The 20,518-nt window shown below is 42.5% G+C and overlaps 1 protein-coding gene across 4 annotated transcripts in view; it reads left to right on the top strand.

Moving 5' to 3' along the window:
• EXOC4 (exocyst complex component 4) overlaps positions 1 to 20,518 on the top strand; it is a 456,935-nt gene that overhangs the window by 57,946 nt on the left and 378,471 nt on the right. For all 4 annotated transcript variants that reach the window (XM_035903884.1, XM_035903885.1, XM_035903887.1 and 1 more), the window contains exons 7-8: positions 2,235 to 2,478; positions 9,954 to 10,131. In XM_035903884.1, the coding sequence (XP_035759777.1) occupies positions 2,235 to 2,478; positions 9,954 to 10,131 (422 nt within the window). The remainder of the gene's footprint in view (positions 1 to 2,234; positions 2,479 to 9,953; positions 10,132 to 20,518) is intronic.

The following is a 20,518-nucleotide window of genomic DNA, read 5'->3' as shown; positions in this document are numbered from 1 at the left end:
GTGCTGGCAGAGTTCTCAGCAAGATTGCTGCCTTTAGTCCCCTTAAATGCTGTCCTCGCATTTGGATACAGCAGTATTTCTTCCCTCTTGGGTTTTCATTGTGTTATATTAAGAATAATTTACAGCCTACTTACAAAGGGGCTGCAGCGTAATGACGGGGACCTGTCCTCTGAAAGGTTGCTTAGGCTGTGAAATCTTTGCACTAAACTCAGAGCAACAAGATACTTGGGTGGGTTTTTTTAAACAGTAAGTTAAAACCTTTCTTCCTCTAACATTTCCAGTGTTGTCTTTTCCACAGCTCTTGTTCCAAAGAGCTAATTTTCTGTGTTTGTGCCTGGCACGCTGTGGTTTTTTTTGAAATAACAAGTAGCATTAACAACGTGGGTAGACCATGTACGCAGCGCGCAAAGTGCTTTGCAGCCTTGTTGGTTGAGAGGTGTGCGATGGAGGAGAGCTTTGAACAGAAATATGTGTGCATCCTCTTGTTACCTCCTAATTGCTATTATTGCTTATGTGTGTTTGAAGTATCTCCTATATTATCCTTGTTTTTTTTTTTAAAAAAAATCAATGCATTCTGGGTGTTTCTAGGTGTTTGTCGAAGCTAACCCCATAACTTCCCCAAATTACAAGTTTAAATAGACTTTAATTTGAAAAAAAGTGTGTGTGAGATTAAAAAAGCACTATTTGATCCCCCTGATGTTGATTGCCTAAAACCTGATGTCATTCTCCATTGTGATGTGTGATGACCTCACAGGATCGATTCTCACCTCGCCCTTACCTGGCAGCGTTGCTGGGGCTCGGGGCTGACACACAGGAGCGCGTGAAGGGTGAGCTTGGTTTGAGGTAGAGGTGCCGTGTTTGGGATTACACCAACGGAGAGAAACAATCTCTGTTGTGGAGGTTGGTGTAAGCTGACACTGAAATGGGTGTCATCTGTTTGTCGTGCTGCCGTTTATAAAGTGGCACCTTATGGGGATCTTTGGGACATTGTTTTCTTGATCTTGTGCTAACTCTCATGGTGCTGATGCTCTTCTGTTCAGAGTGTCTTCAGACAGCTACAGGGCTGCACGCTACTCGTGACATGCCGGTTCTCATTTCTGCCATGTCATTTAAATCCTTCTGGTGGATCTTTTGACATTTATTCAAATTCTTGGATAAGTTTTGATTTAAGTAAAAAAAAAAAATAAAAAAAAAATCTGTTGAGCAGTAGAAACCACGGGAGTCATCTGTCATCCAACAGCCCTTATCAGAGTTCAGTACCAGTAAGATGAAACAGCCGTTAGGTTTTCGTTTCTACACGAGGATATGGTATGGTGGATGGCACAGCTTCAGCCGTGTGCTTCGGTGCCGTTTGTCCACGTACTGCCACTCCGGCTGATAACAAGCCGCGTGACTGTAGACCTTCCAAGATGCTTTAGCTGAGTTTGCCTTGAAGACACTTGCTTCACATAAGTGTTTGAATATATTTATTAAATATTTCACCCAGTCTTTAACAGAGACATCCTTTTGTTGTTGCTGGGTGTTATCTGTAAATTAAGAGATGTTGATTAATGAACGTGCTTAAAACAAGCATAGTACCTCTTGCCTTTCTCTTCCTTGTCGCTTAGCAACAGAACTTCTCCCTGTGCAATCCCTGTTACTTTAGGACAACTGTATCCACAATATCCTCTCTAATTCTTCTCGCATTTCCTTCCTGGAAGCCTTGCTAAAGGATTTGAGTAACTTCATCAACACTTGACAGACGTAATAAAGCAGAACAGGATAATATCAAACAATCCTTCACTTTGGCAGTGTAAACTTTGCTGAATTCATCAGAAGTCTGTTAAGCTTGGTAGTGTTCATAATGAAAATTTCTTTTTTGTGAAGAACATAGCAAAGAAAAACAACTGGGTTAGAAACTTAGAGCTTTTAGCTCCTTGAAACGCATTTGGGGCATTTGTAGTGCTATCTCAATTGCACCAGGCTTACTCTGTTTCCTAACTAATACGTAACTTACACCATGATCTCTGTTTCTAAATCAATCAAATGTGCAGGCTGTTGTGTTTATGTATGGGAACCCCCCCAAGCAAACAGAAATATCCACTGTCTCCCCCCAAAATCCGAGTGTTGCTGGTTTCCTTGTTTATTCCTTGGTTGCTCAAAGTGGTGTGAGTTAATGTGCTCCTTCTGCATGGTACTAAGTCTTGGCTTTAATAGTTTAAATCTCAGAATATGCCTTTTTAAATCTATTCCAGTGCGAGAAACAAGCCTTCTGGAAATTAAAGAAGATGTGGAACTGGATCCAGAGGAGAACAGCACTGTCTTCATGGGCATACTCATCAAAGGGCTGGCCAAGCTGAAAAAAATCCCTGAAACAGTGAAAGCCATCCAGGATCGCTTGGAACAAGAACTCAAGCAGATTGTTAAGAGGTCCACAACCCAGGTGGCAGACAATGGATACCAGAGAGGGGAGAATCTGTCCCAGGAAAATCAGCCTAGGTGAGGATATTTCAAACACTGAACCTTGCTCGCTGCAAAAAAAAATAAAAAAATAAAAAAAGTCTGGAGAGGGGTGTCATATGTTAAGTTCAAGTTGAAGGTCTGTTAAATTCAACTTGAAGGAATAACAATAATATTTTTGCAGTAGCAGAGATCTCAAATGGTAAAATTCTTAGAAATGCCTGTTCTCATTGAAAGACCAATGTGCCTTGAGCACCTGAAAGGCTTGGGAATTTAAGAAATGTATTCAGAAAGGGGAGGCATTGTTGCTTCTCAGCTAAAGACGTGGGAAAGGGAGATGCCTCCTTCTGTGCTTGGCCCTAGAAGAGAATCTTTTGGCAAACCAATGTTCAAAATGCAGATTTGAGGGTGGAAGCCCAGTAGAAGCCAGCTTTAACTAGCAAGAGGTGCATGAAGTTAAGCATTTGATTTTTATTTTATTTTTTCTAATCTAGCCTTTCGTTTTAAGTGGCTTTACAACAGATTGAATTGTAATGCTGTCTCAGATTGCTGGTGTGTATGGGGTAAAGAATCCCTGGTGCCAAAACAAATACTGTCTTCTTGTGTTGCACTGACTCATGGCTTTATACTGGTGCTGATGCCAAGGAAATTTTTAAGTTCCTACATAATACGACTTGAAAAGAGAAGATTCAGCTCAGTTATTTATTTCAAGTGTAGCAGAGTCCAATTTAGCTGATGCAGGTGCAAAGCTTTGAAATCATATATGGAACTAATTATATCAGTAAATATATGGCCAAGTTTCTAATTGGTTTGCAGCCCCATTTACATTAATAGCAAGGTGTGGAAGCCAACCGAGAACTGGTTTTGCTGTTCTTCAGGATTCACTAGAACTGTTCTTTGGAAAATAGGACTCCATAAGGGCTGCTATCACTTCTAGCTGAAATATTAATTTGTGATACTGCACATTGTAATGATCACTGTCCAAAGGGAATTAATGGTGGGAAAGAAAAATGAAAACAAAAATGTGTGTCTTCATTATATGTTATATTTGCAGTGGAAAATCACTCCCAAGAAAAACTTCAGCTTGATAAAGACTTCTTTTTTATTTCCTATCATTATCATTGCTCTGAAAACAATTACATTTTGAAGAATTCACAGAGTTATGGTACGGATAACTTGGTGAAATTACAGGACGCTTTTGAGGTGGGTCAGAGGGCAGAATTTTAGTTTCTCATGCCAAGATGGAGCATAGCGTATGCTGTGGCTCAGTTTTAAGAGGTTGAATGGCTACTGGTTGTCCATTGAAATCAATAAATCAGGTCATATTTTAATGAACTTCACCTGCCCAGAGGTTTGGGTAAGGTACAAAAAAGTTTGTTTTTTGGCATGTGTTAAATGGGAGTTTGCGAGCCTTTAAGATGCTCGTATTCTAGAGCTATGGAGATAATTAGAACTGATTCTAAACCTAAATCACATGTGAAGTTTACAGCAAGCAGGTGAATTCATTTATATTGAAAAGAATAAATTATAGTATGGAAAGGTATACCGCCCCTTAAATTAGCTACAGTTTTAAATCAAAACTAAGTGACTTTCCTGCTGGCAAGAAAAAAAACAAATCTGAACAACATGATCCTCTTATTTTGAGAGCTCTGTAAGACCCCAAATTTGAACGTGATGCAGCACCCAAAACGGCTTAACTATTCATTCCGCTGTCAGTCACAATATTTGCTTGGCCTCTGGATTCGGCCAGTAAAATGCTTTTCAGTTCACCTTAAAACTAGTCACACTGGGATGCCTCCTAGTCACTGAGCCCGATGCCTGTGTTCAGCTACTGTACTTTAAGTGGTATCTGTAAAAATTCTCACTTTCTGGCAAATAAAATGGGTAATAAGGTGACAGAGGGCCCTGCAGGGTAGCCAATGGCATCCTGGGGGGCATTAAGAGGAGTGTGGCCAGCAGGGCGAGGGAGGCTCTCCTCCCCCTCTGCTCTGCCCTGGGGAGACCCCACCTGGAGCACTGGGTCCAGTTCTGGGCTCCCCAGTTCAAGAAAGATGAGGAACTCCTAGAAAGAGTCCAGAGGAGAGCAACTAGGATGATGGGGGGACTGGAGCATCTCCCCTATGAGGAAAGGCTGAGAGAGTTGGGCTTGTTCAGCCTGAAGAAGAAAAGACTGAGAGGGGATCTCATCAACACGTACAAATATCTTAAGGGTGGGTGTCACGAGGATGGAGCCAGACTCTTTGCAGTGGTGCCCAGCGCCAGGACCAGGTGCAATGGGCACAAACTGAAACATAAGAGGTTTCAGTTGAATATGAGGAAAAACTTCTTTACTTTGAGGGTGACGGTGCCCTGGCCCAGGCTGCCCAGGGGGGCTGTGGAGTCTCCTTCTCTGGAGATATTTAACCCCTGCCTGGATGAAGTCCTGTGTAGATTGCTCTAGGAGAACCTGCTTTAGCAGGGGGGTTGGACTGGATGATCTCTGGAGGTCCCTTCTAACCCTTGCCAGTCTGTGATTCTGTGATTCTGTGTCTGAGGCCATAGACTGAACCTTCTGCTGGACTGGTTCTCTGCGGCTCCTTTGGTAGGCACAGAACCAGCGATACCCGTTTCTTCATTGCTGTGTGGTGGCTCTCAAAGGTTGGCTCTTGTTTTTTCAATATTGAAAAGATGGTGTTTCCCTCCACTTGAGGATAAGGCAGATAATGCGCTCCTGGAGGCTTCTGGTGCAATTCCTTTGGGGAACCCATATTACAGTTACATAGAGGCCCCTCATTGTACAAAAGATAAGTAATTTCTAGAACCTGGCCAGGAAAGTTGCAGAACAGATCAGGTGCTCATCTTGCATTTGTCTTTTTTTTTTTTTTTTTTTTTCCCCCCCCCCCCCCCAGTTTGACTTCCTTTTCCTTCCTTGCCTAGTTAGCTTTTCCATATTGATTTGTGTGGCCACCTTTTACATTTGTGTATAAAAAAACCCCCTATTAATCGCTTCCAAATTTTTAAGATCAAGAATTTCGTTGTTGTTGTGACTCTGGAGTAACTGGCTCCGAAGGAGTAATCATGTCTTTAATGCCCCTCCGGGTGCTCTCTTCATAGAGCCAACAGGCTCTTGGGTCAGCTCTTCAGAGCTTCACAAGGTCTCTTCTTACTTGGAAATCCTGTAGCCCCTTTAAGCCTGCCAGGAGCAAGTCTTCTCCATGCTATGCAAACTGTTTTGGTTTGGGCTTGTTAATTAGCACGTACGTGAGAGTGAGCAGTGATTACAGAGTTGATAACGTGTGGCCCGTTGTGTCATGGGTGTATTATCCTTTGATTTGAGCACTCAGTCCAGCTGAATAGAGAGCTGGTGTGAAATTGGAGGGGCTCATTTACTGAAGATGGCACTAGCCTGGACAGAACTTGTATATAATGGCAGAAGGATGTTTTTCACCAGTGGGGTCACAAAGAAAAGACTTGCATAGTTCTGTAATACTACGGATTTTTGGGTTTCCTAAAACACGCAACCAGGGATGCAGTCCTGTAGGATAAAGGACTTCAAATAGACCTAACTAGACAGAAACATCTTTGGCTGTTAGGTGCTTTGCTATGAATATGAACTCTCTTTACTAACGTACCCTTACCCTCATGAAATGTGAATGGTACGAAGACAGTAAAACCTGGTAAAGGGCAGTAGTAGGTTCCTAGTACTTCCCTGTCACTGGTGGAAGGTAATTTTGAAAACTATGCTTGAATCTCGCATAGTTGCCGTTGACCTTGGCTTTAACTTAAGTGGCCTTTTTTAGAAGTTTAGGTAAGTGTTCTAAAATTTTTAGATATCTGTGTTTGGAACAAGTTTGTGAAAAAGGGCTCAAATGTAGGAATTGCCATTGACTTATCCTTAATGAGGGGCTCGTTAGAGCTTGCTTAGTACCCGCCTGTTTAGAAATACATATCTTGGGTTGTGGGGGACAAGGTATGGTAGAAGAGGCTGTGTTACATTAGTTTGGAGTACTGCTGCACCTTAATGAACCTGGGGGTCTCTTCTGAATTATGGAAGGTTGTTGAATTTAGAAGAAGAATAATCTGGACATATGTCTACTTGAGAGCCAGATTTATGGGACAAGATTTTGGTAGGGATACATTGCTGTAGCTTTACTTTTAGTTGAAAATCCAGCCCAGGAAGAGGAGGTTTATTGACAATTTTTCTACTAAATCCTATCGATTGGATTCAATGCACTTTTCCCTACGTGTTCATAATTCACTTCCTCCTTTTTACCTCATCTCGAGGCTTTAAAATAAACACAGAAATTATATACACACCAACACTTTGACCAGGGAAAGGACATTACTGCTGCTAAAATGCATGGATTGTCATTAGTGACCTCATGCAGGTGTCAGCAGTCACTCCGCATCAATTCATCCTCCGTTATTACCCAGACAATAGGAGTTGCTTCCGGGTGTGTGTCACTGTCTCTCAACATATTTACCATATTTCTCAGTGAAGGGGTTATGAGATTGCTTTGACAAATTGCCTAAGCCAGTCTCCTGTCATTCTCTGTATGTGTTCTGCTTAGGTCACTCAGCGCTGCAACCCCATATGCATAAAATCTAGGCCATATTATTTTCTGCTGTTTTGTCTTGTTGGCTGTCTGACACGGACTGTGTCCGCGTCTCTTTTGGGTCACCTTGTTTCAAAAATGACCTGACAGATTTGGAAGACTTTTTAGAGGAAAGAAAATTAAGATAAAATTAAGGTGCTGGCTAATATGAGAACAGGGAGATGTGGAAATACGACGTTACTTGAGAATGGAAAATGTTAATGGGGTGGTAGTTAGTGCCACCAAAGATGTGGATCGGGGAGATTTCACGTCTATCAGTCTGTAACATGAGAACAGGAAGACACTGGAATTTAAAACCAAGTAATTCTGTTCAGTGCAATATTTTAGTAATGGCTCCATAAACAAGTTGATAACATGAGGTCAGGCTCACCTAGGGACAGTAAAACTGAATTTGTCAAACTATCCAGCTAGTTCAGTTCTGCAGAATTGTACTGTCCTGGGGCAACAAGGAGGTATATAGATAATGACATTTTCATTTGTAATGGAATGTTAGTAGAAGTTGGGCTTGCACTGATAAATTGTCTCAGTGCTATATAATTAATTTGCTCCCATAATGTTATCTTTTTTGGCATTTTAACCAAGGCTGTATGTAAGTTCTTCCAACATGAAATTCCTCATCTATCCAAATTCTTCTGTATCTGGTTTTCCTCCTATTTTTGTCTGGCTTCTGGCTGGCTGGCCGCTTGCCCCAGCAGCCTCTCTGTCACTTGCTACGAGAAGTTCTATATATCCCTTAGGGGCTGTTGAAGCAATAGTTGCCTCTCCCATGTCTTCGAGTGGGTTGGACACTTTGCTTAACAGCATTGGAGGGTGTTTTCCAGGCAGCTTTATCTGCATACTGTCCTCTCTCCTTCACCGATAGCATTGGGGATGGGCTGACGGTAGATGGGGAAGGAGGAAGACATATAGGTCTTTCCACAGTAGCAACTTCTCAGTTTCACTTGGGACAGTATAGTTATGAAGCTTTATACAAAGCCCAAGTGGAGGAGAATGGCTCTTTTTTCCACACTGGACTTTCCCATATTGATAATGTAATACTGTTAATATCGCTAATAGCCATCTTTTCTGGTGCTGCCTTTACCGTCATGTCCTGTATACTTCTGTTTATACCCTGCCAGCATCTTAATTAAATTTCTAAAGACCTGTAAAAAAGCAGTGTTTTCTGTCTTCGTACCAACAACACTTTTCTTTAGGCAATTGTTGCTGTTCTTAAATATGAAGAAAATTGATATACACACCAATTTCTTTTGTTTTGCTTAAATATGTGCCTTAGTTCTGCAGTCGCTTTAAGTGTGGCAATATTAATGTTGTTAATTAATCCCTGTGTTTCTTATGAGTACCGTGATTCCTAAACACATCTTTATTTTTAATATGACATACATCTGGCCGGTTGACCTGCTCTGCTATGCCTCACTGTACCCTCCCAGACTTATCCAATGGCTCTTCCTATTGAATCAAGGTGCTTTTCTGCTTAACCTTTTGAGCTGTGTAGTTGACATCATTGGTAGGTAAATGGGCCGTACGAGATCCCCAAGAGATGGCTGGTTCATGCTGTACATATATATCTACATATGTAAAACTGTAGTATGTGAATGCAACACAGTAAGCTGATGATGATTTATTTTTTTTAAACAATAGCCACCTTCTGTCCTTTGCAGACGAGAAGTTCAGTCTAGGATTGCTGTAGGCTAAGGTGGGCGGGTTTAGCCACAGCGTCATGCCAAGGCACTCTTACTATCTGGTGGTGACAGCCGCAAACGTGCTACAGCTTCTTAATTACTCCAGTTAACTATCCAGCTGCTGGCTCAAACAGCTGGTGGAAGCGGATGTCTGCAGATATTCAGCCCTCTGAAATGAAGTGGCCGAGGCATGAACACGCAGCGTATTAGTGACACAGAAGATTGAAGTGTGTTGGGTAAGGAGTGGGTAGAGCTGAGATTCTGCTGCAGATCTTCTGTCCTGCTCTGGGGATAGCAACTTCTGATGGATAGACACGGAAAGCATGTGCTAACTCCTAAGCTGCTGCAGTTAAATGTGATGGAGACTGTCTGTCAGAGCTTGAAAGTGCCTAACATATGGATTTGGGAAGTGTTATCGTCACATTTTGTTGGGGTTACATGTGTACTTGAATTGCTCATTAAGCGGCAGTGAACTTGATCAGAATTTTTCTTTTCCCAAATAATAAAAAAAGTGATGAGTCACTGCCTTATCACAAAATATTTAGGACTTCGCAAAGGTACATTAATGACAAGAATTGGGCAGTAAGGAAGCCACAGAAGCAGGTAAAGCATATTACATTTAGATGAGGTTAGAGCTGTAGCACCTTCCATATAGGAATAGAATCTTGATAACTGACACTCTTGATGAGGCTTGATGGTTTAGGTTTCTGATCTTTTGTGTTGTTTAAAACCTTCCATGCTGCTCATGTCATAATTCAAAATAAGTGTCTTGTATTCTGTTTGTATGGGTAAGTCAATTTGTATTGAATTTATGCTCTTACCTCTGGAGAAAAAGCAGGTAGGCTCCCTCCCTGTCTGCAGAACGTAAAATGTTCTCTGAGGTCATGGTACTGTGAAGTGCAGATAGTGTGTAATTACTGATGCATTTGTCCTTCCTATACCCCCAAGTAGAACACATTAAAGGTGAGCAGCTCTGGTATAGAGGAGGGAGTGAAAAGGAAGATCCTCAGAAGTATTTCAGTACCAAACCTGAGCGGCTAACAGCTGAAGTTAGTCACCTAAAGCCCAGAGAGGGTGTGAAGCTTGGTGACCTCCCTGCTTGCATGCAGCATCTGTCACAAAACAGGGTATATGAAGTCACAGTCTTCTGACTTCTGGCCCGCTGCTCTGACGTGCTGCACGACAGCGTGCCTGTGGTGTCTTCTGGAAACTGAGTGGAGGTTGTCTTGATGGTTTACAGGTTACTGCTGGAGCTGCTAGAGCTTCTCTTTGACAAATTCAACGCTGTGGCTGCTGCACACTCCGTGGTCCTTGGACACCTTCAGCAAACGGTGACCTCTCCTTGCAGCCAGTATGATGGTGATATCAAGCTCTATGACATGGTTGATGTGTGGGTGAAGATCCAAGATGTCTTACAGGTAAGAATCCTTCAGGTGGGGACATTTTCATCTTGGAAGACCTTTTATAACCAGAATACCAGAGAATACTTGTCGTACTCGAGAGACAGCTGTGCTGGAATTTGTCTTGATTTTTGGTTAGTGCCACATTTATAATAGACTTTTAAACTCCAGAGAGCTTAAATATCAGCAAAAAAAATTCCTGTGGATTCATCCTTAGGGTGTACGGAAAGGTTGATTCTTTTTGCCTACCAAGTGATTTATCAGACACTTTCAAACAGTGACATTTTTGTTCTGTGTTACCATGTCATGCCTGTCTTACAAAGTGTCACAGCTCTAATCACTTGTCTTCTCTTGTCATTGTGGCTTGGTTATAGTCAGCTGACACACTTGCACCGGCATGTTTTCAGGGAATTCTGATTTGATTCTTATTCTTAACTGTAGCATTCTAAAGCTGTACCTTGCTTGGTACCACACCTATCACCTTAGTTGCTGAGACTCACAAGCAGCAGAGCTATCATCTGTCACGTGTCTGCTCTCTCATTCTGGCTGTGAGGCTAACACATGCACACGAGAGGTTTTTATTTATTTATTTTGGAATTGCCTTTATATATAGTACACAGATGTACACCTCACCCAGTATTTGATAGAGGAGGTCAAAGAAATGAGCCTGGCATTATTTACAAGAGGTGGCAAGATTTATGATGGTCATTCCACCTCTGGCCTGTTCATGAAAAATGCTCTCTGCCTCCTACTCTAACACAATTTTTCATTGCAGGGCACAGGTCTATTTAGCTGTTGCTGTAAAGGCTTGTTTGACTGTGCAGTGATGCACACAGGGTTTTTGCTTACACAAATATAACCAACCGTGTGTGTGGTGTGAATTTAGATACTACGTGGACATGGTAAATGTAAGGTATGGGCCTTTGATCCAGTCCACTCTCTCCTTACCCACTTACTTGTCTTTCTAGAGGAGTTAGTATTTTTATTTAAGAAATCTTGATCAGTTTTCTCCATGATGCAGATGTTCACCTCCCTTCAATAGTGTTCTTGCAAAAAATTGATTGGAAATGTCCAGAGGTTAACGATGGGTTTTCTAAACAAAAGAATGTCATGAAATTGAAGCTGTCTGGCCCTGTTAAAGGGAAGAATCAAACTTAAGGACATGAGGAACAGGCTTGGCATAGGGTACCTCCAGCCATCTTTCTGTCATCCATGAGGCCTAACTGTAAGAGCTTTGAGTTCTGCAGGCTTTGCTCCAGGAGGACAAAGCCTTGGGAGTAAGAATCCTCCACGATTTTATCTTCACTGAAGTAGATGACAAGGCTGGTAATTCCCCCTTATCAGTGAGACTTTGTGATGGTTTCATTCCTCACGAGTGGTGAAATTGGGAGGGAGTTATATTGGCTATTCCAAAACAACATTGATAAAACTTCTATGCAGAAGCATGTATAGGTGTGCACATAGAGACAGTGAACGTGCTTTCTGTGTTGGGGAGAAAATATTTGACCACGCTTTCTACAAAATGTGTGCCACAAAAAATACAACCACCCACTTGTAAAGGTTTCTTTGCTATTGGCCTGACAGCACGGGTGTCAGAGGGAGTCAGAACAGCTTCCAAAAGAGCTTTTCCAATGCATAAAAGCAGCACTTTAAGATCCATAACCTCTTGCTGGCTTAGGGTAGGGGATGAGCATTGACTGACATGGAAGGGAGGAAATTTTCCATTTCTTTGTTCAAAATCTTGTGGGGTTTTTGTATGTTAAGTTTCGTTGGAGTGGATTAAATTTTTTTTACTGCACGGTGTAAGAAAACCTTTGATCCCATGACTAAATGACTTCTGTTTTTCTGAATAAGGATAATTTTTTGAGAGGAGATCTTACGTTTGCGGCAGGGGGAGCAGAAAACTCGGGTTTAAAAGTGTTTATTTAACTGTGCCTGCTGTTGGGGGCGGATGCAGATTTGGAGGAAGTGGCTTCGTGGTGGGGTGCATCAGGGAAACGATGCAGTTCCCGCAGATCGTAATGAATGAAGTTTATTCATCATGCTAGAACAATATCACATGACTCTGCAATTCGCATGGATAAGCTTTTGCGCATGTACATTGTGCATCTCCGCATGTGAAATACATTACAGGAAGGTTATCTCTTTATAGTTCTGTACAGAAGTAATAATGTGCGCTCATGGTGGGCTGGAAATTGTCCTTTGTGGGAAATGTGAGTTATTTTCAGCAGCTTGTCTTTGTAGCTGGATTTCTGAATGCTTCTTAATAACTGCACCGAGCACTGTGGTGTAGTATTAGATAGGTGGCACAATGTTGTGCAATGTTGAGATACTGAACACGCAGATATTATATATTTTTGACCTTCTCTGAGAATGGAAGAATAATACTGAACTCGTCAGGAGGAAGGCAGAGTGACCTTTTAGAGTTGGGTACCAGAGTGCTAGGAAACAAACCAAAAACCAAATCAGTTTGTCAAAATATTAGAGCAGCCTTGTTCAGGAAAACACAGTTTGAAGTTATTTACTTGTAGCAGAGCCAGCTTAGCCTGTAGTTGTATTGCCGTACCAACAGGAGAGATTTGAAACTTGTTTAAATTTTGACTTGGCATTTCATGCATGGAGCTAATTTAGCTCTTCAGTGTAGGAGTGGGTGGAATATCCTTCTGAAGAGCATAATTACTGTAGGACCAAGTACTCGGCTGGAGAGAACTGCGAGCTGTGTTACGACGGCAGTTAGCGATGTACTGATATGAACAGTTGCTTCAGGACAATGCAATGAAGGAATGATGAGTTTTTTCTGGCATTATTCAATATATACGCTGCATCATTTCAGCCTGGAGAAGAGGAGGCTGCGGGGAGACCTGATTGCGGCCTTTCAATACCTAAAGGGGGCCCATAGGAAAGATGGGGAAAATCTTTTCAGTAGGGCCAGCTGTGACAGGACAAGGGGGGATGGCTTTAAACTGAAGCAGGGGAGGTTTAGACTAGATATAAGGAAGAAGTTCTTTATAATGAGGGTGGTGAAACACTGGAACAGGTTGCCCAGAGAGGGGGTGGAGGCCCCATCCCTGGGACCATTCCAGGCCAGGTTGGACGGGGCTGTGAGCAACCTGATGTGGTTAAAGGTGTCCCTGCTCCCTGCAGGGGGGTTGGGCTGGGTGACCTCTGGGGGTCCCTTCCAACCCAAAACATTCTATGATTCTATGATCATCCCATCCCAAATTATGAAGGCTGTGTTGTGTGAAAGGCACAGTGGTGTACACGCTTGGGAAAAAGGCAGGAGGTTTTGGGCTCAGTGTAGTCTTTCTGCGTTGTTTTACTTTTTCAGTCTAGGGCAAATCTCCTTAGCCCAGTTTAGGGCTTTTCTGCCCTGTTGTATTAATGTTGGGGGACTGAGAGCTGCTGGACCTGCCATAGCAGTCACTCATTCTCACTGTGATGGGTCTTCCTTGCTGTTATCTATAGCACAGAACTTTTAACAGTTCATTCACCTTTTTGGGTGGGTTTTTTTTTTTTTCTAGCACTGTCTTTTGATACCACGATGAGAGAGGCATCTGTCCCTGCTGAGTAATAGCAGTGTTCATTCAGCTTCTTCAGAAATGTCACCTTCCTAGTGATAGGATGATCACCCTGTCGGCTGTTTTGTCTTGGCACAGTACCTAACTGCTGGAGAAAATACCAAAGGTATCTCATGTGTACTCAGAATCCTGGTATCAGTTTAGGCTGGTGCTATTTACCTCCAGGGAAGGGATCTTCTCTCCTTTTCTAGATGTATTTGCAGTTGACGGATCTCTTTTTTCTTTTCTTCTCTCCCAGAGTGCTCTGTATCTGTTTTCTTGCTTCTACAAAAGAGAGGGAAAATCACATATATGCTCTGGAACATATATCCTATCTTCAACAGCACAAATATGCAGGCTGTCTGGTGGTCTATCTACCGAGAAGACAGTTGACAATTATTACTTTCCTTTTTTGGGGTCTTCTGTCTAATGCTTTCGGGTGTTTTCCAAAACTGGTGTGATTTAGCAGCCTAAACATAGTTGAAACACCATAAGGAAACTGGGACAAGAGAAATTGAAGCCTACTGTCTGCCCACGCACTACTGTTCTGCTGCGGCAGAGCTGGAGGTATCAGAAAGCGTTGGTCGAGAAAGCCTCTCTCTTTACATGTGATGCTCCTCCGTCCGCAGGCTGTGTGACATCTCCTTCCTTAGCAAGAGGAATGACACGCGGATGAGGGATTTGAGCAGGGAGATGGAGTAGTTCTGCAGTACACAGCTAGGTCTGGTGGCCAGCAACGTGAGCGATCTCGCTGAAAAGCTGCGCTGAAATTGTATTTGCTATGCCATACTTCTCCGGGAGTACGGCTGGAGCACTTGGAGATATATTTCACGGCTCTGCTGCTGTAAGCTGAGCCACTCTGTGATTTTTGTAAGTGAATTAATGGCAAAAATTACCGGTCCTCTTAGGCACACAAGTGAGCAGGGCAAAGACAGTGGAGTTCAGCAGTCTTAGTACTCAATTTACCCCTCTGCATCCTCATGGAAAAGGTGTAGAGGGTTCAACTCCGTGTCAGTCTGCAGATCTGAGCCAGCTGTGCTGTGATGCCAGTTCTTCCTCTTCCGCAGCCCAGGATGCTTTCCTTGCTCCAGCAATGTTGCTCATTTTCCCAACAGTAATCTAATTTGAGGGAGTTGATTTGGCCAAGTATTTTCTGCTGGCTGCGTTTTCTGCTTGCTCAGGTCCTTGAACTGTGTCAGTGTTGGCACCAGAATGAGCGAGAGGGAATGCACCGTGAAGAAGGCAAGTGAAGGGTTTATCCTGGCAACTGCAGCTTTCATCAGCCTAAGCCGCTATGTGGAGCAGCACCTCAAGGTACCCGCTCATGCAAAAACAAGGTGGTTTTTGCTCTTACCCTGGGCTCAGCGCAGGTCTGACGGCCGTGCAAAATGCTTACTAAAATGGCTTGTGATGTTAAGAGTAGGAGCTTAGGAATGATGGCCAGTCGTGAGCTCTGAATCTCTCCGCAGTTGTGATGCTGCCTGACTCTTCAGTTCACTAAGTGTGTCCTGGAATAGGTAACCAAATCTCTTTTTGCTGAACCTTTGCATTTAAGGCTGAATGAACTGTTTGTGGCACAGCTAATACTTGCAAAGTAAAATAAGATTCTTGGATGAGAGGTGTTAGTGTTAATATGCCATAAATACTGGTTGAAATGTCAGAGCAATATAGGAAATCGCTGTTGCATTTGGGAAGTTCACCAGGTAATATTTTGAACCTAAAGTAGCATTATTTTTCAGAAAGTCTCTTTACAGAAATGTAATGGCTTCGTGGTTGTCCTTAAAATAATGTGCCTGACAGTCTTTCTAGTTCCTTTTAAATGGACTTAAATGTGTGGAACTGATGCCCTTGGACTCCTGACTGGTTTGTCTCATTAATGCTCGTGTCTCATTTAGCTGAGAGGACGATGGTCATGAAAATGATTTGTCTGCAGCTTTTGAAAAACACAGTTTCAGTCAGTCTGGGGTGCATGAAGGAGGGAGAGAGAAAGCATCCTGCTCTTCAGGATGCTGATATTTAAAAACTCAATTTAGATAATTAGAGTAGGTCACTTGGCACTTCACCACCACCACCACCACCCCACCCCACCCCCCCCGTTTCTTATTTGAAGTGAACTTGGAGCATGCATTAAAGAATCCAGGGCAATGAGTGTTACACAACTGGTGGGGTTTTTTTTTTTTTTTTCCTGCAAATACTTGCTACTAAGAGCATGAGAATTTCTGTGGCAGTTTACGGTCCAGGAAGAATATCATCTTTCTGAATCTAGGAAGGGATGAGATTATTTTGCGAGAAGGTGTTTCTTGAAATTTTGGTTTTGCTGAGAGTCATAGAATCATAGAATCGTTTGTGTTGGAAAAGCCCTTTAAGATCATCAAGTCCAACCGTTCCCCTAACCCTGCCATCCCACCACTAAACCCTGGCCCTAAGCACCTCGTCTGCCCGGCCTTTAAATACCCCCAGGGATGGGGACTCGACCCCTTCCCTGGGCAGCCCCTTCCAGAGCCTGACAGCCCTTTTGGGGAAGAATTTTTTCCCAATGTCCAACCTAAACCTGCCCTGACACAACTTGAGGCCTTTTCCCCTCATCCTGTTGCCCATTCCCTGCAAGAAGGTATGCACTGTCCCACCTCCCTTCTCTGATAAAATGTTTTATAGATTTGCTCCAATTTATCTAACAGTTCAAGCCTTCTCCTTACATTTTGAAACAGAAAGTAATTTGGTACCTTTCTTAAGCTCTTAAGAAAGTGCACCTGGAATTCGGGATGGTGGAAATCACCTTGATAAAGGTGAAAAAGTGAGTCAGCAAGCGCAAAGAGATTTCCTAGCGTTGAGCTGTATTATGCAGCTAGAAGGGCAGAGGATGAGATAGCAGTGGCATACTGTCCTTTTAAAAACAACGAATACGAAATAGAAATGCACAAAATCGATCTGGTTTCTCTTTAGCTGGATGATTCTGGCTGAAGTGAAGTGTGTTTAAAACTCACTGAATTGCTCTGGTAACAGGTACCTGGAAGACATCCAGAGCTGAGCTGGCCACGAGCATTGGATTATTGTCTTTCCCAGGCATGGTCCCTGTTAACTGAACTGTGCTGTCCTAGCATGGTGACACAGCAGAAGTTCGTGCCGATGCTGCAGCGTTAACGGCTTTTGTTTCGAGAATAATTTTTATCCCGGAGCTGTTGATCCAATGTATTTCATAAACACTAACGTTTACTCTAAAGTTCAAAGAGATAAAGCCCTGCATAAAAATGAATTGTTTGAGCAGCGTACAGTCACTTGTGCAGTTTATTGCAGAAGAGGTCACCGAGCTTACAGTCTGGGAGATTTTAAAAAAGATTAGCTCATTTGCTGAAATGTTTGCAGGTATGTGAGCAAGGAAAAAACTCCTTCTCTTCTGTCCGCGCTGTACAGCGTTAAGCTGCTCCGTACTGGAAGGGCTCTTCATTTCCTTTTAATAGTTGGGCACGGTTACAAAGTTATAGTTTTAAAGGGGTTTTGGAGTCTATACCTAAATATGTAAGTAGCTAAATCCACGTGAGTTAAAAGCATGTACTTAGGCAGTTGTCTGAGGGAGGAAAAAGGTGCACAAATCCTTGTTAGAGAGGCCCCAGCAGTAAATAATTTCAAAAGCTGTTTAGCGTAGTTGTGAAAGTAGAAGTCAGCTCTGCTAGGTGTTAGGTTGAGATAAAGTCTGCACTGAGGAAAAGATTGGGAATACAGAGTAGGGGAATGACATGTTCCCTACCCTGATATCTGGCAGTTGGGATGAAACCTGTGCCTTTTGGATCCCGGGCCACTGTCAAATGCTTTCTAATTTATACAATTTGAGAGCACAGATTTTTATTTTTTTTTTTCTTGCAGCCTTTGTTCCACTGATGTCACTTGGAAGCCTTTCTTTCGTGAGCTGAAGGTTTGCTGAGAAGGGCTAAAAAGGTAGTGAAGTGGCCATCACACCTGATGCAAAGCCTGTGTTTCACATTGCCAACAGGAATATGGGTGTTCTAAAGAAAGCGTGCAAAATTTCCAGCCTATGTATTGCTTGTTAGCCTTCATCTTCTTGGAGCTGTTAATTAATGGGATGAGGCAGAAGAAATGGAAACTTGGCTGCAGATATGTGTAGTGTCTTTCATTTTAACCATTTCCCTAGATTCTTGAAGAGTTTTGTTAGGTCTGATGTGCTTCTGTCAGCTAGAATTAGGAGAGACTACAAGTAGTTCATCAGCATTTGTAGACGTGTTTTATAGGACTATAAAACCACGTCTCTTTTGATGTGCTGAGCTTATTCACACTTAGTCCCTGTGTGACTAGCTTTAAAGGCAGTGAGTCGTACTCTTACTAGCATCATAAAAATACTGTGAACGGGAAAAGGCCAAACGCTCATCATGTCCTCACTGCAAGACGTCTAATCTGACAGCAGTGCATGAGGGATTCATGCAGGCAAATTCCTGCTAATGTTAGAGAGTAGCTGATATCCGAGGGAAATGTTTGAAAACTGTTTTGCTTAAAAGCCTTTCCGCTCCCGTGCTGTGTACTTGTTGTGTTTACCGTGTGTGACATTTACAAAACCGTAAAGTAGATTTTTTTTTTTTTTTTCCTGAAGTTTACCAGCTTTTGCTGTTTCTTTCCTCATCATATGAAATCTCAACTTTGTTTTGGGGGGCCTGTATGCTTTTTTTCAGTGATGATTTGTGATGTAGGAAACTACAGAACTGCATTAACAAAAAAGCCTTTCTAAAATTTCTCTATTATCTTATTTTCCTTGTTTTTTTGCTCATAGACAGTTGTGTTTGCAGGGGAGCCCCCAGCAATGAACTCCTAGGGCTGAGGCCACGTGCATCAAGAAGGTCAGCCCTGCTTGGATAGAAACTGTCAAGGTTATACCTGTTATGTTCAGAAAGGGCTGCAAGGGTATTAATTTTCTTCTTTCCTTTCTCGTTGATTCTGCAAGCCATGCTACTTGCCTCTTGTCGCTCTCTGTTCACACGCACGCATCCCTTTACACCTCTCCCCGCCCCATCTTTGTTCCTTCTTTCCCTTTCTTCATCAAAACCACACTCTCAGCCTTGCTCCAGGGCCCGAGCGAGAAGAGAAGGCACAATATTTATGGACACGCGTTATGTGAGGACCTAACGCTGTAGGTGGGACAACAGCAGCTCCTTAGCACTTGCAAAGGCTTGGAAGCTATTGCTGCTGCAGCTCTGGACACATAGGCACCACTTTGAAATGTGTTGTGTATCACTAGTTATATACATAAAACATTTTAGGAACATCTACTTCACAGCAGGCTTCTCATCATCAAAGTGACTTAGTCATCTGATCTCACCAGGGTGATGCCATTCTGGATTTTACACATGGGGGAGCTAATGTTTGAGTGAGTGAAACAAATGGAAAGGTTTGGAAGCATTCCGGCTATTTCTGGCATGCCTGGGTTGATGCTGTAGAAGGAGGGGAGTATATTGTGTGAGGTTTTTGTTGGTTTTGATAAGAGTTTCTAAGATTTTTTTGTTTGTTTGTTTGTTTCTCTTGATGTTATGGATGCTCTGCGCCACTGAGAGTCAGGACATGAATATGCAAAGCACCCAACAAAAACTGGAGATGATGGTTTGGCTGATGGTCTGCAGGCTTCCATATTTTGTTTAGTTTGTACTTTTTTTCGGGGTTGCGCTGACCAGCTGCCTTTTGAAGTGGTTTTACTTAGGAAGTCTGCAAATAGCTCTGAGTGATTTTTGAGTAACGTGTCATTGGGTTCATATATGCATGAGTGTTTCAATGGGTAGTGCCAACTCTGGTTAGAGATAATGAAGACTTGAGCCTGAAGTGGTAGGACTGTGATGGGCATGAGTGACAGGGCATGGTGAGAAAGTATTTAAGCATAGAATCAGCCTTAATATTTTTTTCTTAATTACTTAGTTTGCATTTATTCTTTGGCTTAAGCAATTTTAGCTGTACAAGGCTTTCACCAAGTTTTAGCCAAAGTAACCAGCTGTAAGAGAACATAGGCTGTGCTTCTATATATATTGTGCAAATGTGTATGTGCAAACCACCAGCAAGTGGCTGATGATTCACCGGTGATCTCTGGACTGAGGGAGGCTGAAGAGCTCAAAGCCCGCGTGCTTTGCAGGAAATGACAAACTCCCAATTTACGTTGAGAACAACCAACCCCCCTCCACCCCCAAATCCTTCTGTTACGCTCAGCAGTGTTCTGGTAATGGCATTGTAAGTCAGCATTTTTTGACGTCTAAGCATGAATTTAAAAAAAAAAAATCCCAATTGACTTGTCAGAAATAAACTCGAGGAGCTGCTTTCTCTCTGTTCTCGTGGCTGAAATGGAAAATCTGAATTGCACTTCATACCTCTGTTCTGTCTTGCTTTCTTTGTGAGAAGTGCCGGTGTCGTGTGCTTCAAAAATGCTGGTGTGACATAGACAGACTTTGAAATGGGCTGATTTTTATTTTTCTATTATAAGTGTTCTGATCTCGTTTTTTTTTTAAATGAACAAAAAAGACTATTTAAAAAAAGTGAATGAAAATCAGAATTTAATTTTGTTTCAGGTAGTTAACAATCTGGTTTTATTTTTTGTTGGTTTTACATGCTTTTAGACTCTTTGGAGAAGGTTTACTAGTCGGTAGCTGGTCTTACTTAGCTCTTGATATGTAAAGGTATGATGGGCCTGCCGATTGGACCCTTTTTTTGTTTGCAACACCAAAAATCAAGTTTTAAATTTGAAATGTGCCCTTGTCTGCCTTATCAGGTGGGATCAAGGACGGGATGTCATCCAGAGAGACCTGGACAGGCTAGAGAGGTGGGCCTGTGTGAACCTCATGAGGTTCAACAAGGCCAAGTGCAAG

The sequence above is a fragment of the Egretta garzetta genome, unplaced genomic scaffold (assembly GCF_000687185.1).
Source record: "Egretta garzetta isolate BGI_Z169 unplaced genomic scaffold, ASM68718v1 scaffold260, whole genome shotgun sequence".
Taxonomy (NCBI): Eukaryota; Metazoa; Chordata; class Aves; order Pelecaniformes; family Ardeidae; genus Egretta; species Egretta garzetta.
Note: the sequence above shows the minus strand (reverse complement) of the source record. Positions and strands in the feature narration are given on the sequence as shown.